The sequence below is a fragment of the Artemia sp. Qi Xiang Cuo genome, chromosome 18 (genome assembly GCF_049724085.1).
Source record: "Artemia sp. Qi Xiang Cuo chromosome 18, ASM4972408v1, whole genome shotgun sequence".
NCBI lineage: Eukaryota > Metazoa > Arthropoda > Branchiopoda > Anostraca > Artemiidae > Artemia > Artemia sp. Qi Xiang Cuo.
The window spans coordinates 19,846,688-19,866,646 of NC_142811.1; the positions used below are offsets into that span (position 1 = coordinate 19,846,688).

General features: G+C 35.0%; 1 protein-coding gene across 1 annotated transcript in view; it reads left to right on the forward strand.

Annotated features, from left to right (window-relative positions):
* Taf9 (TBP-associated factor 9) overlaps nt 1-19,959 on the forward strand; it is a 37,411-nt gene that overhangs the window by 5,504 nt on the left and 11,948 nt on the right. Inside the window, exons 2-3 of the mRNA XM_089104034.1 lie at nt 12,852-12,988; nt 17,840-17,971. Of these exons, the coding sequence (XP_088960160.1) occupies nt 12,852-12,988; nt 17,840-17,971 (269 nt within the window). The remainder of the gene's footprint in view (nt 1-12,851; nt 12,989-17,839; nt 17,972-19,959) is intronic.

Genomic DNA, 19,959 nt, shown 5'->3' on the forward strand with positions numbered 1-19,959 from the left:
TTCCATTGCTATAACTCACAGATTTTTAAAGGTCATTCAAAGTTTTTGAAATCCTCCTTACCATTCATCCCATTCCCCTTTCATACTCTAAAATCTGGTTGTTAATATGAAATTTGAAAAGCCTTATTTTCCACAGGGGTATTTCCCGTGGGGGGGGGGGTATTTTTCGTGGGGAGGTATTTTCCGGGGGGATTTTCCGGTGGGTATTTGCCAAGAACCACAAATTTGATGGTATGAGTTTTATTAAAATCTTTGACTTTTAGGGGTTGTTTCCTCCTTTTACGAAACTCAGACAAATTTTTTAGATAGGCAAATTATCAACCAGATTTTTTAGAGTAAGATTCCAGTGCAACACGTTGCAGCAAAATGGTCAGCTTAGATTAGCATAAGCAGGGGCACCATGAGCAGGTTGCTGACCACTGTCTCTGCCCTCCCCCTCCCCCTGCTATCAAATCCCCTTGCAGCTAACCTTTCCACCCTCGAAAGAAAATTTTTATACAAGTTCCTTCATTTTTAACATATTTTAAATTACAGATGTAAAAAAGAAAAGCAAAAATTTTCAACATCATAGGATTAAGCTATTTGAATATGTTTTATGTCTTTGTCTAGCAATGTTGTCTTGTTTATTTGTCTAACAAATACCCATTTGTCTGGTTTCCTTGTACAGTCTATACCGGTGGGTTATTTATAATGCACAAGTACTGAATAATCATATTCGTTTTGATTATTTTTTTTGGAAACCCCTTAACATTTTGAGTTGGGTAACCACATAAAACATATTCAAATAGTTTAATCCTATAATGTTGAAAAATTTTGCTTTTCTTTTTTACATCTGCGATTTTAAAATATGTAAAAAATTCTGGAACTTATATAAAAATTTTCTTTCGAGGGTGGAAAAGTTAGCTGCAAGGACTTGATAGCAGGGGGAGGGCGGGGCGGTGGTCAGCAACCTGCTCGCAGTGCCCCTGCTTATACTAATCTAAGCTGACCATTTCATTGCAACGTGTTGCACTAGAATCATACTCTAAAATCTGGTTGATAATTGGCCTGTCTAAAAAATTTGTCTGAGTTTTGTAAAATGGGGAAAAAACCCCTAAAAGTCAAAGATTTTAATAAAACTCATGCTATCAAATTTGTGGTTCTTGGCAAACACCGCCAGAAAATCCCCCTGGAAATTTCAATGGGTAATGGTATTTCAAAAACATCTTCCCATGACATAACTTGTAACATTGATATGGCTTAAAATTCTGCTCAAATAACTGAAATTGCGTTTTCAGACTAAAGCCAGAAAAAAAAACTAATAACTGAAAATTAAGGTAAAATGTTGTTTTGTCAAAATTTCAGTGGGTAATGGGTATTTCAATCCCCCCGGAAAATAAGGCTTTTCAAATTTCAAATTATCAGCCAGATTTTAGAGTATGAAGGGGGAATGGGATGAATGGTAAGGGGGATTTCAAAAACTTTGAATGACCTTTAAAAATTAGTGAGTTATAGCAATGGAACCTTGCAAAATAGATCTTCTGTTTAAAATTACAACAAATATGTTTTCAGCTTCAAAACTTTGCTCAATCCCAACTTATAAGGTTTTAAATATATGAAAATACATTTTCTAAATTTTGGAAATAAAATATTGATATGGCTTAAAATTCTGCTCAAATAACGGAAATTGCATTTTCAGAACTAAAGCCAGAGAAAAAGAAACTGATAACTGAAAATTTAAGGTAAAATGTTGTTTTGTCAAAATTTCAATGGGTAATGGCTATTTCAAAACATCTTCCCATGACATAACTTGTAACATTGACATGGCTTAAAATTCTGCTCAAATAACTGAAATTGCGTTTTCAGAACTAAAGCCAGAGAAAAAGAAACTGATAGCTGAAAATTAAGGTAAAATGTTGTTTTGTCAAAATTTCAATGGGTAATGGGTATTTCAAAAACATCTTCTCTTGACATACTTGTCCTCTAAAGTTGATTCTGATGTTTGTAGCGCTCTATGTCTTAGCACTTTAGAAAAGCTTCTAAAGAGGAATTTTGGAAAATTTTGAGTTTGGAGTGAAGGGGGATTTAAAAAAAAAATCGAGTTTGGGGGAAGGGTGAATTATTGTAGAATTAATTTGGCCTCTAAAGTCGCTATCTGATGTTTGTAGCGCCTTAGAAATATTTAAAAAGCATCTAGAGTAGAATTTTAAAAATTTTGAGTTTGGGGTAAAGGGGTATTTCAAAAACATCTTCCCAAGACATAACTTGTCCTCTAAAGTCGATTCTGATGTTTGTAGCGCTCTATGTCTTAGTGCTTTTGAAATATTTAAAAAAGCTTCTAAATAAGAATTTTGGAAAATTTTGAGTTTGGGGCGATTCTGATGTTTGTAGTGCTCTATGTCTTGGTGCTTTAGAAATATTTAAAGAAGCTTCTAAAGCAGAATTTTGAAAATTTTTTAGTTTGGGGTGAAGGGGGATTTAAAAAAAATTTTGAGTTTGGGGGGAAGGGGGAATTATTGTAGAATTAATTTAGCCTCTAAAGTTGATTCTGATGTTCTTAGCGCGCTATCTGTTAGTGCTTTGGAAATATTTAAAAAGCTTCTAGAGTAGAATTTTAGAAATTTTTGAATCTGGGGGGACGGGGGATTTCAAAACATCTTCCCGTGATATAACTTGTCCTCTAAAGTCGATTCTGGTGTTTGTCGCACTCTATGTCTTAGCGGTTTAGCAATATTTAAAAAAGCTTCTAAAGTAGAATTTTGGAAAATTTTGAGTTTGGGGAGAGGGGGATTACAAAAACATCTTCCCATGACATGACCTGTCCTCTAAAGTCGATTCTGATGTTTGTAGCGCTCTATGTCTTAGCGCATTAGAAATATTTAAAAAAGCTTCTAAAGTAGAATTTTCGAAAACTTTGAGTTTGGGGCGAAGGGGGGATTTAAAAAAAATTTGAGTCTGGGGGGGAGGAGAAGGAATTATTGCAGAATTAATTTGGCCTCTAAAGTCGATTCTGATGTTTTTAGTGCACTATCTATTAGTGCTTTGGAAATATTTAAAAAGCTTCTAGAGTAGAATTTTAGAAAACATTGAGTTTGGGGGGAAGGGGGATTTCAAAAACATATACCCATGACATAATTTGTCCTCTAAAGTCGATTCTGATGTTTTTAGCGCTCTATGTCTTAGCGCTTTAGAAATATTTAGAAAAGCTTCTAAAGTAGAACTTTGAAAAATTTTGAGCTTGGGGCAAAGGGGGATTTAAAAAAAATTTGAGTTTGGGGGGAAGGGGAAATTATTGTAGAATTAATTTGGCCTCTAAAGTCAGTTCTGATGTTTTTAGCGTGCTATCTGTTAGTGCTTTGGAAATATTTAAAAAGCTTCTAGAGTAGAATTTAAAAAAATTTGAGTTTGGGGGGAAGGGGGATTTCAAAAACATATCCCCATGACATAATTTGTCCTCTAAAGTCGATTCTGATGTTTTTAGCGCACTATGTCTTAGCGATTTATAAACATTTAAAATAGCTTCTAAATTTGAATTTTTCAAAATTTCGAGTTTGGGTGGAAGGGGGATTTCAAGAACATCTTCCTATAACACAATTTGTCCTCTGAAGTCGATTCTGATATTTGTAGCGCTCTATCTATTAGTGCTTTAGAAATATTTAAAAAGCTTCTTAAGTGGAATTTTAGAAATTGTTGAGTTTTGGGGAGGGGGGATTTCAAAAACATCTTCCCATGACATAACGTGTCTTCTAAAGTCAATTCTGATGTTTGTAGTGTTCTATCAATTAGTACTTCAGAAATATTTAAAAAGCTTCTTGAGTGCATTGACCTATAAAAATAAAAACATCTTCTCTTAACATAATTTGTCCTCTAAAAACAATTTGGATTTTTTACTGGTCTATCTCTTGTCAAATCCTTTTCCTAATTAATAAAGTTTAAATAGCTTATCAACACAGAGTTGTCTTCTACCCCATGGCACCTCCATGCTACTGTTAAAGGGGTTATGATAAGCAAAGTTGTGACATCACAAAAGGGTTCCATAAGCAATGTCAGCTAGATAGTAAATAAGTTAAAGCAATGACTGTTAAATGAAAATAGAATTTTGGAATATATCTTAATGAACAAGGTTAAAATCTTAAGTTGTGTAAGGTAAGCAGTGATTTATAATTATGATATTAATATAGGATGAAATGTGAGCTAAAACAACTAGTAATGTGCAGTCATTTACCATTATATAGAGGGGGGAAGGAGTGGAGATAGGTACTTCAAAGTACCTTCCCAGGACATACCATAGCATGTAGATCCATCCCTGAAAGTTTCATTTTCCTAACCCAACCCCTTTCCAAGATAGCCAAAAGTAACTAAAGTAGAATTTTACCCTCAAACCTATTGAACAGGCAAATTTCAAAAGCTTAGAAATAAGAAGAGGGTTAACATGGAAGCCTGGCAATATCCTCCCAAAGTATTTTTTGGTCTTGGATTCATTACTGAAAGGTTTATTTTCCTAACCTAACCCCTTTTCAAGAAAGTGAAAAGTAGCTAAACTAGAATTTTACCCTTACTCAATTCTAATTTATAACATTTGAACATTTTGTGAAGCTATTTCATTGGTAAGGGGAGAAGAAGCAATGATAGCCTATCACTCAGAATTATAATGAGTTCACAGGCATTATGTTTTCAAAACCTACAGCCCAAGAAAAAGAAACCAAAGTATAGTACATATTAACAGGGGCAAATCTCCAGCATTTTTATTGGGGAGGGGGGAGGCAAGAGGAGTCCATATCTGGACAGTCAAGGAACATGGGATATATAATAATATTTTTCTCCACATTATTGGGGGGCCATTCCCCCCTCCCCCCCCCCTAAATGATGCCCCTGCATATTGAGTTTTTTCCATTACTTAGCTAGAAAAAAGGTGAGCACATCTGTCAGTGTATCTTTTTTTATGCTTTTTCCACATAATTTAATTGCTTCAATCACAATCTTGATTTTGACCCTTTAAAGTGGCCCTGAAAGATTACTTTGGTTATTTCTGTTTAAGGACCCCAACTAATTACCCAACTATAATAGTGGTTTATAATAATCACCCAGGAATAGGCAACCAAATCAAGAGCTGAATGAAAGGCTCTCTGGCAAATCTGGCAATTCTATCCCAGTTACAGATTTCACTCAACTGGGCAAACCAGATGCTAATGGCCAAAGGTCAAGCAATTCATTTCTATTCACACTTAAAGGAAAATCAACATTTCAGGTCAAATATTGCTTTTTGAACAAATGAAACCACACAAAGCCTACAAGCCAAAACCAATCCAGTACCAAAAATGTCTAAAACTTGACACTCAATAAAGACATGTAATGTAAGCTTACAAACATGCAGTAAATCTAAGAATACCCATCCTAAAGAAATGCTAAACTCCAAAAATAATCAGCCAACATGCATAAACTCCAAAGGCCCCCATGATTCCTCCAATAAAACAAGATACCCTGCACTAAGTCCCCAGGATATACTATCCTGAGAAAGGTTAAGTCATCTGAGAGAAAATGTGGTGGTGTTGTTATTTTAATAAGTAATAACATCAAATTTTGTGGAATTGATTTTCTAGTGTTTCTTAATGATACAGATACAATTGATATCACGGTTTGGCTGAATAATATCAATACTTAGGCTATATAATAAGCTATTATAACCCCAATGGCCAAACTGCATATGCTTCAGACTTCTTCAGTTATTTAATTAATTTTAATATGCTTAAAAATATAATAATATGTGGAAATTTCTATGCCCATAGCCTTTTGTGGGGGGTTGAGTGTGCAAATAAAACAGGCAAGTTCATAGAAATGTTAATATCAGATAATATGGAATTATTAAGTGCTGCTCCTCCAAATCTAAATACTTCCTTTGATCCCAAAAGTGGAAAGTTTTCCACAATTGACCTACAAATTGTGTCAGCAATTATATTGAATAAAATTTATATTAAAATTTATTTCCTTTGCACTGACCATTATGCCATTATTTCCTCAATAAATGAACCTGTTATAATTCAGCCACACACTACTGCATAAACTCTAAAGCAAATTGGAATGTGTTCAAGAATAAGCTTAATGTTGAAACTCTAACTCATATGCAGGGGTCATATGATTCAACTACAAGACCTGACACACACACTGAAGTTTTAACACAGAACAGTTTGTGCAAAACTAATGCTAAATAGCAAAGTCATGCCTGAAGATAACCATATAAATTACTTTAATTTTCATAAGAAAATTAAAATATATTTTCTTGTGAAATATTATCGCTTCTAATAAGCAGTCGTACCAAACCAATCCTGCTCAACTCATCCTCAGGGCTATACTGTGGTGTTTCTCCTCCCCATAGTATAGTGCAGACGGTTTGATATCATTCTATTTTCCCTTCTTGTTTTAGTTTTTTTTTTTTAAAGCTGTTTCCAATAGGCAATGTTTAGAAGTCCTCCAAAAAAAGTCCCACCAGATCCCAAATCAAATTCCAGTGAAAGTGCCATAGTGAAAGATACCCATCTTGGCTGGTCAAGCACACTATCTCAAAGTTCAAATGATAGCTCCGATTCGGAGAATAGGACAATGATAAGTGTAGGGGCCAATGTAACCATAAATGATGATAATGGGTTTCAAGAGGTCCCCTCTAGAAGCTCTAAAAAAAGGAAAAAATCTCCCCAATCAAAAGCAATTCCCCTCTTCCTGCCCAAGATCCTTCCTCCAAAAACTTAGGAATTTACCTTAAAATTACTCCTACTACCCCCGTTGAAATTAAAATGATCACAGCAACAAGAGTTGCAATTTTTAAATTGCTAAAATCAATGTTCTCTATTAATTTTAACCGTGATGGAGATCTGCTAATAGCTGTAGAAGATCAGAAATCAGCAGATACAATAATTAACCTAAAATCCCTTATGAATACCCCAATTATTGCATCTAATTGGAACCCAAAACAATCACCAACAAATTAGTAGTTTATAATGTTCCCCCAGAGAGATCCACTCAGGAGGTAAAAGAAGGCCTATCAGTTAGAGCTTGAAACACGATCCCAGTTAAGGATGTTACCCAACTTGACAAACCTAACTTTAATCGCCTAAAAACTAGCAGATCCTTCTTATTTAAACTGATGGGCAAAAATATCATCCAAGAAAAATTATTCCTATTTGGGCAAATCAAACCAGACAAGGAATACAAACCTAAGCCTATCCAGTGTCAGAAGTGTCACGAACTGGGACACACGACAAACAAATGCAATGAAATTCTCAGAGAGTGTAGTAATTGTAAAGCTTTCCATCCTAAAGAGCTGACAACTTGCAACAACACTCAGCCTACATGCATCAAGTGCAAATGCCAACATGTATATACAAATAAATCATTATGTCCTGCATACAAGACAAGATCTATAACACTCCAAATATCAACAGAGAAGGCCATCCCATACCCCTTTGCGGCAATGGAAGCAAATGCTGCCCAACAATACCAATTAAAGCCTGTAATGAAACCAACCAACACCCCCCCGGCAAACGCCCCCCCGGCAGCCAGCCCCCCCGAGAGAACACCCGCGTCTAAGCCCCCTAGCTCGAATCCCTATCAAAAGGAATCACCAAGCCAACAAGCCTCCTTATCCGATGAGATGAGGTCAGCCTGGCCCCCCTCCCAAGAAGAAACAAACCAGAAACACTACCAGGAATCAATCCCCTAACCGACAAACAGGATGCACAACCAAAAATGCAATCCCCAAATATATACATATTCATTCTAAACTGTAATGAAGTTCAGGCCATGAACATACATCAACTACAGAAAACAAAACTCATTGCAGAATTGGCAAAAATCTACATCCCTGATGATATGCTCATTCAAGCAAAAAAAGATCTTGCTTTACTTTTAACAAAGCTGAACATTGATACACAGTCATATGAAGAATAAATCAACAACACAACATATATCAATACTCCAATGGAATGTAAGATCACTCACAAAAAATAAGCTAAATGAACTAATATCTTTTATGAATAATAATTCAATTAATATTGTTTGCCTCCAGGTAACTCATTTAACCAAAAATCAATAAATTAAGTGTCTGGGATATACTATCCTCAGAAAGGATCGATCTTCAGAGAGAAAAGGAGGTAGGGTAGCTTTATTATTTAAAAACAATATAAAAATCTGTGTCATCAATTTTCCAGTTTTTGCAAATGATGTTGATGTAGTTGGTATCAGTGTTTGGCTGAATAATTTAAAAACCTACATAATAAGCTTTTATAACCCTAATGGCCAAACTACAGATGCTAAGGATTTTGTTAATTACATAAATAATTCTAATATGTTAAAACATATCATTATTTGTGGAGATTTCAATGCCCACAGCCTTTTGTGGGGGAACAAACCAGCAAATAAAGCTGGTAAATTCATTAAGCATATGACTTCAAATAATAATGAATTAGCTGTTGCTACCCCTCCAAACCTGAATACATATTTCAACCCCAAAAGTGGCAGATTCTCCACAATTGACCTACAAATTGTGTCATTAAATTTTTGAACAAAATTTACATAAATAAAATTGATAGTCTATGTACTGACCACTTTGCTATAGTTGGCTCCCTAAATGAACTTGCTGAAACTCTATCTCATACTTCCAAATATATCAACTCAATAGCAAATTGGTGTATGATCCAATATAAACTAAATGATGAAATTAAAAATTTCACCCAAAGTTCGTGCATTTCAAACACAACAGTTGACATACCATCTGAAGCCTTGACATCTTTACTAATAAATACAGATAATCATGCTATCCCCAGGACAACACCTAAGAAAACATTCCCTAAACAAATTCCTAAAGCAAGGTGGACAAATGAGTGCCTAAATAAATGGAGGATAAAAAAGGCAGCTAGGACAGAATTCATAAAAAAACCATCACCTACTACATATTTTAAAAAATTACAAGCAGAATCTAATCTAAAAAAGACTATAATAGATGCTAAATATAAATAATGGAATAATTTTGCAAATAATCTCTCCAGAGAAACACATGAGCCAATTATACATAAAGTCATAAGCCACATCTGTGGGAAAATGACTTCCCCCAACCCACCCCTGTATGAGCTTATACATAATAATACCCATTATAACAATGATAATGAAAAAGCTAACCTATTTGCAACTCTTTTTGTTAATAAGCTAATATCAAATAATCAAAGCAAACTGTCCACAATTCCTATGAACCCAAGTTACCAACCACACCCAGGATCCGAGTACATAACTAATCCATTTTCAATCCAGGAATTGAATAATGCAATACATCATGTTAGGACCAAAACTAACGGCAGCTATGACAATATATACCCTACATGGATAAAGAATCTCACACCTTCATACAAACAAGAACTGCTAAATTGTTATAATCACGCTTGGGCATCTTCTAGGTTCCCTAATATATGGAAATGTTCGTCCCTCCTACCAATCCTAAAGTAAGATAAACCAAAAGATAACCCTGAGTCTTATAGGCCCATAATGATTACTCCTGTGATGGGGAAAATAATGGAGAAAATGATCTATCACAGACTCCTCTGGTTTGTTGAAAAAAATAATATGATCCCTCACACTCAAACAGGATTCAGGAAACACCACTCCTCAACAGATGCTTTCATTTTGCTAACAAATGCAATAAATGAATCTTTCTCAAAAAATAATGTCCTAGTTGCAGCTTTTCTAGATTTTGAAGGGGCATATGACAATGTGAACCACCAAGTCCTTTTAAACAAGCTTGCAAACCTTGGAGTACCCCCTAAGCTAGTATCTTTTATTAAATCCTTCATAGAAGTGTGAAGTTTCATCGTTTGTGTTGGTTCAGCCTCTTCACTCCAAAAGACAATAACCAAAGGCCTACCTCAGGGAGCAGTCCTCAGTTGCCTCCTATTTGCCCTATATCTCTGGGACATGAACCTAACCCACACGAATCTACAATGTGCTGATGATCTGGTGCTATGGTCATCTGGCAACACCTTTCAGATAGCACAGTCAAATCTGCAAAAGTTACTTTTCCAGTTTGAAAAATTCTCTCAACATTCAGATTTACCCATTGCACCCACCAAGTCAAAAATAATCCAATTTCACCGGAAGCGAAACCATGTTAATGCAAAACTAACTCTAAATAAAACAACTTAACAGAAGATAATCATATTAATTATCTAGGTCTCATGCTTGACCAAAAACTTAATTTCCACCTCCACATTTCAAACACAATAAAAAAATGCTATAGAAAAACAAAAATATAGAAAATATTCAATAAAAAGCGAACAGAAATTAATTTAAAAAACTTTTCACAAAACAAGTTTTTCAAAGAAAAGTAAAGTGCTCCATTAAGCCAAGAATGAGCAGAAATAAATTCAAATAATCTTCCAAGCGTAAAACTATTACAGATCACTATCAATAAAAAATGAAACTCGAAACAAACAGAAATTAAAATAAATAGCCAAGTCAAACTCAAAACAAGCAAAATTTAACTTGAATAGGGCTGATAACCCCTATGCCTTCTCAAGACCAGTACACAATTTGTGCTTTACTGAAAACAAAATATGTTTGAAATGTTTTCACCTTTCTTAATTTCATAAATGAAAAACTATAAAAACCTTAAGGAAGAAATGTCATATGTCAATTAAACTGACAATCCATGGTCATGTGTGTGTTTGTTTGTTTTTTCTTTTTGAAACAGTTGTTTAAATTAATTACATATAAAGACGACTTCCCAATTTTTCTTGAAGGGTCTGAAATGAATGAGAAGGTTGCATTTGGAACTTACCTCCCACCCCTCAATATTTCAATGGGTGAGAGACTGTTTGATAATGTATCTAATGTCTGCAGAATTAAATGCCATAATCATGGCATTGGAGTACTTTATGAATTATCAACCAATGATTCCTAATATACAAAATATTATAAAATATACTGACTATGTCTAGCTTGGAGCTGCTGTCCACAGCATCCCAATATAAGATGGATATTGATACACTATGTTGTCTCAGTCTTACTGATATGATTTCTTCAAGAGGCATAAAAACATATTTCCAATATGTTCCAAGCCACTCAGGAATCATAGGTAACCATCAGGCTGATGAACTTGCAAAACAGTCCCTAGATATTGACCATCCAAGTAGGTGTCCAATCCTCCTTTGAGACATATACTGCTGGAGATTATCAGAGGTTCAGTCAAGTAAAAATAAACCAACTTTATCTCCCTTCCCCAACAAGCACCATTCTATAATATATCACAGAATTTGTTCAGGTTCAAATGGGCTATTTTTTCAGGCGTTCTCATGCCAGTTTTTGGACTCATCCAGATTAATTCCATCTTCCCTCCTTTGCAGACATTGCAAAACAAAAAATGAAACAATTGACCATTGCCCATTTGAAGATAATAAGATGATACCTGCACAGCTTTATCTGCATTGTAAACTGTTAAAGTGCTTCAAACACCACAAAATTTCACCATCAGCTAAGAGTTTAGCTGACCATACCTTCACATAGAGTACTGAGCTCAAAATATGTCTCCTGATATTTCAGATCCTAGACTCCAAAGAGCTTCTGCAAGACATCTGATCAGAACTGATCCAATGTGTTGTAAATAAACAGAATCCACATGCAGTAATCCAAATCATTTCACATAGTGAGCCAAAAGGAAAAGGGCTGAATAGTCTCCACTGAAAAGCGCACTATTATCATAACAAAAGAAAAGAGATTTACAAAGTGTTAAGTTTAATGAATTGAATTGTTATAGATCAATGCCTTTGGAAATTTTTATTTTAAAATAATGAATTTATAGTTAAGTTGCATATTGTTAGCTAATTTTTAACCCACTTCTAGTGACAAAAATTTTGGACAAGGTGTCAACTTTAGAGTCCTATTTAAGGGCTCAAAACAGAATTTGCAATAGGAGCGACTAGTGTATTTGGATAGAACATGAAAAAACCATTTTGTCCCTTTGTATGTCTTTGAACAACTTATTAAAAATCAAAATGTAAATTTTGTTATACTATTCAATCAAAAATAGAAGAGATACACAACTTGAGGCCAGGATGACCTTACCTTTTTTGTTTCAGAAGCGATATAGAAGTCCTTGAAAAAAAAAATATTTAGGGAAACCAATATAGTCAGTGATCTGCAACAAATCTCTTATGAAGAACATCTGGGTGATCTCAGACTCTTTAGATTCACCTACTAAAGGAAATGAGGAAATTCGATTTTAAACTATGGAATTACATTGAAACCTCTCTGCTTCCTTCCAGCTTCCCCATAGTATTTGCCAGTTGACCTGAGGACATTCTAAGAAAGTTATGAAGCAACATTGCACCATCCAAGTTTCTAGAGCAATTTCTTCAGCCCTAACCAGTGTATTGAAACAGGTCTCAGGGGATACAGTATCCACTGAGTCAATCAATCTGCTCAAGCAAAATGTTGAAAAAGAGTGGCTATACCAGGAGCTCATGTAGAAAAATAAAGCTGAGTCTTCAGCTATGATATAACATGCAACGTGACAAAAAATTGAAAAGAAAATTACTGAAAAAAACTAAAATATTTACCGCACTAATTTGCTCGTTCTCTGCTGAGCTGAACATCTGCTTTTGTCACCAGGGTAGAACATCTGGGTTTGTCAAAAGGCATTAGTTGTATGACAATCAGATACTTTGATCTATAATTTTGCTCTAGGTCAGTTTTTAATCCTGTCCAGACTCTTAACATATGTTTTTACCTACCCCTGTCCCTGTTTTGCTATTCGTACCACTGCTGTATGTACATGTGCTTGCTTCACTCTAAATTAGGGAATAATATATATTATTTTTTTTACCATTTATTTACAGAATATGTGACATCAATGCTTGATGATTCAAAAATTTATTCAAACCATGCCAAGAAGAAGAATATAGACATTGAAGATGTTAGGCTTGCTGTTGCACTTCATGTAGAGAAAAATTTTACAACTCCTCCACCCAGAGAGGTATATCTTCCTTTTTTAACTTTTTTTATCTATTGTATTGTTAGTTGTCAATTTTAAACTTGGTTTTTCTTATAATTAAAACTAATGAGTAAAACTTCATATTAACTTCAACATATTTTATTAATTAACAAATTTTAAATTAAATGTTAATTGATTAAATTTAAATTTAACTTAGTGAATTATAAATTAGTTTTCAACTTGAAAAATCTCATTCAGTAGTACAAACAATACAGGTTCTTAGAGGAGGGGTCTCTAATCCACAAAGAAAAAATGTTTTTTTGGCCCATATGTAAGGATTTCAACCTATCTTTTCTTAATGTTCTTTTGGAAAAATCCTTGGAATTTTTTTGTGGGGGGAATGAGCGGATTTGATTGCATTTTTTCATATTTTTTTTAATAAATATCTATAGCCTATAAAGCAAATACTGCCCCCTCCCCTTCCCCCAAGAAAAAACTCACCTTTGACCCCAGGAACTAAGCCTGTTTACATACTCATCTTTGCATTAGAAACTGTCCTCTTTTAACTTATAAATAAAATGCTACTAACACTTATACACACAAATAAGCACTAGCATAATTTTTACAATAAAATAATAGAAAAAAAAACAAAACAGAAGGTATAGTCAGCGCTGGAATTGACTTTGTATTAATTAACTTTTTTGCATGGTGACCAATGGTCTGGATAGCACATTTGCTGTCTTTGGCTGGGAGTGTAATGCATTTTTGTGGGTAAATCATTCAACACTTCCTTTGTTTTTTCCCCAGGTTTCTCCGGGTACCCATTTAGAGCTGAGTTGACTCTGGTGGAGATTACAGAGTCACACCATTGACCCCCATTCCAAACCAAATAACCAGCAACACCTGGAATCAAACCCCTGGACACGCAGTATTTTAAGTCTCGGCTAGCTATCCACTTAGCTAGCCAATGAACCACTCGGCTAGCTCACTAGACTTGTTAGTTTTGTTAATTTTTTTGTTATTTTTTTTTGTTAAGTTGATAGTTAATTAAACAATCATTGACATTAAACTGATATTTTCAATACTCAAATATTTTCACACATATAATTGTCGAAATTTTTGCTAAAGGAAGTTTTGAATTATTTTGACATATAGTATGGTATATGCAGTTTAAGTTTTCCTTTAAAAAAAATTTTTTTCGTATGGATGAATAAACACCAAAGGCATCTAGGCTTCTAAGTAGGCACAAACTGGATTTTTAGTTAGTCGGTTGCAGATTAGTTTGTTGTCAATTTTATTTGTAGATTCTATTGTTATTTTTGACTTTGTTTGCATTAAAATATTGTTGAGTATATAAATTATTGTTGGATTTTAAGAAATTATCGTAGTTTATATTAGTAAGTCTTTCAGTTTTCATGTCATTAAGGTCATTGATTTATTTTAAATCTTCATTTGGATTAAATTTTTTTACATTTTTTTATTCAATTTGTCGGGGCATTATTAACTTATTGCTCCTAAGCAAATAGTAATTGCCCTAATCTATCTTTTTCAAATACTTGAATAGATGCCAAAACTTGCTCAAAAGTGAAAAAATTCTGCATCATTCTCAATATCAATGATCAACTTTTTGAAAAAATTTTAACACCCAAAAAAAAAAAAAAAAAAAAAAAAATGCGTGGTACCCTGAGGCATTAGTCTAGATTCGCCTGATTATAAATACAGTTCTGGTTATAGTACACACGAAAAGGACTAGGGTTGGAAAAAGAAACAACTTAAAACAATAAATTACTGACATGTGAAAAGTGACAACATTAAGGGCATGTAGAGCATACATAAAACTAGTATTCAAGTGGCAATATCCCCTTAAGTGGTCTCGCAACTCTGATGCTTCTGTCACTGTAAATCAGCATAACTCACAGCGTCTATTGGATTCACTGTAGATAAATTTAAACAGTAGAATCATTCCCTATCTCAACCATTAGACAAAGCCAGACCGAGATGCAAGTTCTCCGGAGAACATATAAACGAGTATAAACATAAGCGACATTAGATTTTTTTTCACGGGTAGGCACGCGTGTAGCAGAGGAAAATAATTGGTATGGCTCTAATAATGCAAAAGGTAAAGATAAATAGCAGAAAACTATTAATTTTTAGCATGACATATCTGACAGGAGAGAAGGATCTTACGTCAACTGTTCTTACTATTAATTTTCTTAAAACTCCCCCTTCTTTCTCCTGTCCAATCCCCCCTGAAATGTCCGTTACCACTATGAAATTACTGGGCGTTACCATCTCTAGCGACTTAAAATGGGATTGTCATATTAATGACATCTTAAAACGTGTAAATGCCGTATTTTCCCTCCTTAAACTCCTTAAAAAATTTGTTTAAGGATTTTCCTGTCATTTGTACGCCCAACCCTTGAGTACGCCTGTCCTGTTTGGCATCCTGGCATTTCCATTGAATTGTCGGATAGAATAGAAGCAGTACAAAAAAGGTGCCTAAGAATTATCTTCAATGAGGGTAAAGTACCTTATATTTCCCTTCCTAGGAGAGCTAACCTTGTCACCCTTAAGGAAAGGAGAGCAAAAATTACCTTGCGTTTTGCTAACAATGCCCTTCATAACCCTCGAACCACTCCCCTTTTCCCCTGTCAATATTCACCCCTTCGACCCCGCCTCCCGCGTTCTGTGTCAACAAAAATCCCCCGTCTCGCCCCAATAAGAGTTTGCACTGAAAGATATGGAAGAACTTTTATCCCTTACATAGTTGTCATTTTCAACCACTGAATCTCCGCTGCCTCCCCCCCTCACTCACTCTTTACCTCATAGTTATTAATTTTAATGCCCATTTTTTAAATTTGTAGGTTTTATATTTATTTTTTTTATTCACCAACTAACTTATGTTTTTGTTTTAATTTTACTTTATCCCCTTGTTAATTTTACGATTTTTTTTTTTGTTTTTTTTTTTTTGGGGCATTTTTTGTGTCTTTACATTTGCCTTCTAATTTTATGAGTTTACTTTGAACTTTGTTTTTTTTAACGTTTTTACGTATTTGACATTGACCCTTTTATAATTTTCTGTTGTTGTTTGATTGTTTGTTTTTGTTGTTCTTTTTTCGCTGTATTTGACGCTAAAGTGCGAATTCGGCCCTTTTGGGCTTGTGATAGGCATTTTTCAGCAATAAATCTTATCTTATCTAAGGTGGGTTTAAAGACAAAAATAACATGGAAATGATAATTTTTCGGAAATTTCTTTCTAGTTTTGAAAAAATAATCTTGTCGCACGAAATCCTACTTTTGGACTGATAGAAAACCCTACTCATAGCAAAAATAGAAGTGTCAACCCTACATTTGTCAATAACTAAGAAATTAATTATACCAATTGCCCGACTTTCTCTGTAGCTCATGAAGATCTTTCACAGCGTTATGAACAAAACTTCATTCTGTTTGTGCACATTGTGAGAAACCAAGAAGTTTCCAATCCTTAAAACTGAGAACTGTTGTAAGTCTTTGAAATGCTAAATAACAATGTTAGCTCTGAAGGCAGATAAGATAAAGGTATTCAAAAGCAGAAAGAGGCATTATAAAATTCTGTTAGCTACTGCTCAAATCCTAATCGAGGACAATTTTCTTAGAAACTGAAGCTAACTATGCCAAGACAGTTAAAACGAGAACTGAATAAGAATAAAATAAGAAAAAACTCAACCCCTCCCTTTTTCCAAAAAAGAAAATCCTAGAAATGCACATGATAATTAAGCTACAGCATATTATGCAAGTAAGACCATTGATGGATCTAGTGAGGGGCCATACCCCCTCCATATGCTCCATACAGGCCGTTGACAAAAAAAAGTTTGATTAGCAACTGACAATAAACTTGGTAACTAGAGCGATTAAATAATTTTAATCACTGTTTTCTGAAACAAGTTTTATACCAAACTTGTACGTAACCCGAACTGGAAAGATAATGAAAAGAATCGTGAGGGTTAACTTAATGAGTCATAAAAAAGTTCTTTTAGAAGAGAAGTTTTACGTAATTTGCAAGCAGAATATTTACAATAATAACAACAAGCATTACTTTATATTCTTCTTATAATATAAATATAATTCTTTTGATGTCCTTCAATTATCTGAAAACTCTAAGAATTTCACGAAAAACACTTCTTAACAGACTTTTGGTATTCTATTGTATATGGCTATTCCACCAGTTATTAGAAGAAAAACGAAGGTCCTACATCAAATTTCGAAGGACATTTTGTGGCCCAAAAAAAGAGTATGAAAGAGGAAAAAATCAAGGGAATATTTTTCCTTACCAAAAAGAAGAAGTTTAGACGGTCCTTGGCGTAACATTACTATGTAAAAGCTAAAACCACAGATTATTGTGAAACCTAATAGATAATCTGTGCCAAAACTATTGTGGGAATTTTTTTTTGTGGCAAATTTCAAATAGTCCCGCAACTTCGTGGATCCCTCTCCCTGTATTTATGAAGTTCCGGCTATTTCTTTGTTGAAGTATTGATTAGAAGTTAGCACTAGAAATTTCTGTATTTGCTAATAATTTAATACAAACCCCCCTTTTAGAAATCCTGGAAAGGTCACTCAGTTAAGTCATACCTCTGAGATCGGACAGTAGCGAACCACTTGCTGGCTCACCCCTTTTTTCCATTCACTCTCTGTATATCATTTTTTTTCTCCCTATCTTCCCCTTTTTCTCCTCTCTGTAACTCTCTCTCTCTCTCTCTCTCTCTCTCTCTCTCTCTCTCTCTCTCTCTCTCTCTCTCTCTCTCTCTCTCTCTCTCTCTCTCTCTCTCTCTCTCTCTCTCTCTCTCTCTCTCTCTCTCTCTCTCTTTGCTTTAAGATTGCTGCTCTTCATATGTTCATCTATTTTATTTTCAGGTTCTTATGGATATTGCAAGGACAAAAAATGCACTTCCTTTACCGCCTGTTAAAGCTCACTGTGGTTTAAGACTTCCAGCTGACAGATACTGTTTAACGGCTTGCAATTACAAATTGAAGCCTATAAAAAAGGTAATGATTTCTATGTTATACTGAGATACATCAAGGAGGCACACTTGTGCCTCTATAAAGAGGCGACCCACCACAATATTAAGCGATTTCAGGTCCTAGAGGTCGCAGAGAGACGGCGGTGATCGCATTTTGTAGCCCAAGCTCAAACTAAGAAACGTGCAAAATTTCATCCTCCTCCGACTTTCATGGGGTAAACTGGACCGGAAGTTTGGAACCTCCCACAACATCCCCCCGTTAACGTTGTCCTATTCGGCTTAAATTTAGAGGCTAAGCTTTCCTAGGGCCCGGGAGCTTGTCCTCGAAATTTCAGCTCAATCCGATTTCTCTTTCCGTTTTCAAAAAACCAAATATAGCCACTTAGATTCATTTCTCTTTTTTTTGTTATCCACGCCTACAGGCCACAGTTGGCAAATGATTCGGTTGAATGAGGAATCATTCGAAGCAGAATTCGACCTGGTAGGGCCTTTTGATAATTTCATACCGAAAAAATTATCCCTCGAATGTACATTTACCACATACCTCAATTTTCTATAAGAACCAGCTATAAGCAAGCTCTTACCGCTTTCCTCCTAGAGCCCGCGACAGCATGGGCTCGTTTTCCTATAAGAGCCCGTAAGCGATTTCCGGTCCTAGCGGTCGCAGAGAGACAGCGGTAATCGCATTTTGTAGCCCAAGCTCAAACTAAGAAACGTGAAAAATTTCACCCCCTCCGACTTTATCTTCATGGGTAAAAGTGGGCCGGAAGTTTCGACCCTCCGACCACAGCCCCCCTTTAACGTTGTCCGATTTGGCTGAAATTTAGAGGATAAGGCTAACATTTTCACAAAGGCTAACGTGCAGCCTTAGATACCTTCATTTCTGTTTTAGAGAAAAGAAAGAACAATATCATTAATCAGTTAGACATTGTAAGCAAAGTGGGAGCTCATGAAAATCGCCAGAAAACTGAGGTTAACTGTTGAAACTGTCATATGTTACAGGAGGCAATAGTTTGCCCCTTGAGGTAAAAAAAAATTCAGCCCCATTTGATACACGGGTACTGAACCCTCTAAAAGTAATAGCAACTTGTGGACTCTTCTGCGACTAGGGACCAGATACGGGGACGAAAGTAAGGTGAAATATCTTCTTTCTGGCAACAAATTTCTCAAGTGATTCAGAATAGTTGGTGATTTGCAGTGAATTTATTTATTTATTTGAAACACCATTTACAATAACATAAAACAGACAACAATAAATGAAAAAAGACATTAACAAAAAACGAACATTTACAGTTACAAAGCAATGGAAACAATATGTAAATATTGTGTAATACAAGAGACAGAGAGAAAAATCGGCAGTCAATTTTAATTCAAACAAAATCAACTAAACCCTCGGTTTAGTCGATTTTCTTTTTGTGCTTTTTGCGAATTTTTAGCAGCGCAGTTTCTGGTTTTGTAGTACTGTATTTAGGGCTGTTCCCCATTACTGAACAGCTATCTATTTACGTCTGTTGCACCACCACTGGAATCTTCAGGAGGTTTTACTTGATTATGTCTAAATTGCAAGCTCAACTGACCAGTGCCTCGTTGATGCTGTAGTGTCTGAAAAGCCTTTGGTTTTATCTGAACAAGAAGGTTGGCCAGGGGTATGGCGGAGGCGCAGCAATAAACAATCATCTTGGGGTATTCAGGCTGTTATACGTTATAACGTATAACGCTGTTATACGTTAACACGTTTTCGAAGGCTGCTTACGCCTATTGCTGTGTGCACAGTCTCAATCCTGTCACTTTTTACTTCTATTCAATCCTTGCTTATAATAGGGCCGTTCTTTTACTCATCTATGTGCTAAGATCTTACGAACGCTTAACAGTGAAATCTTAGCACTAAGATCCTACATCTTGTAGCGTTCTTTTGCAAACGTCTTTCATCATTCTGCTCTGATCAGTAGTGTAAGAACAATGATGAGTATAGAATCAAAGTTCTCTCATCATTGTTCTATTTGGTAGAAAGAT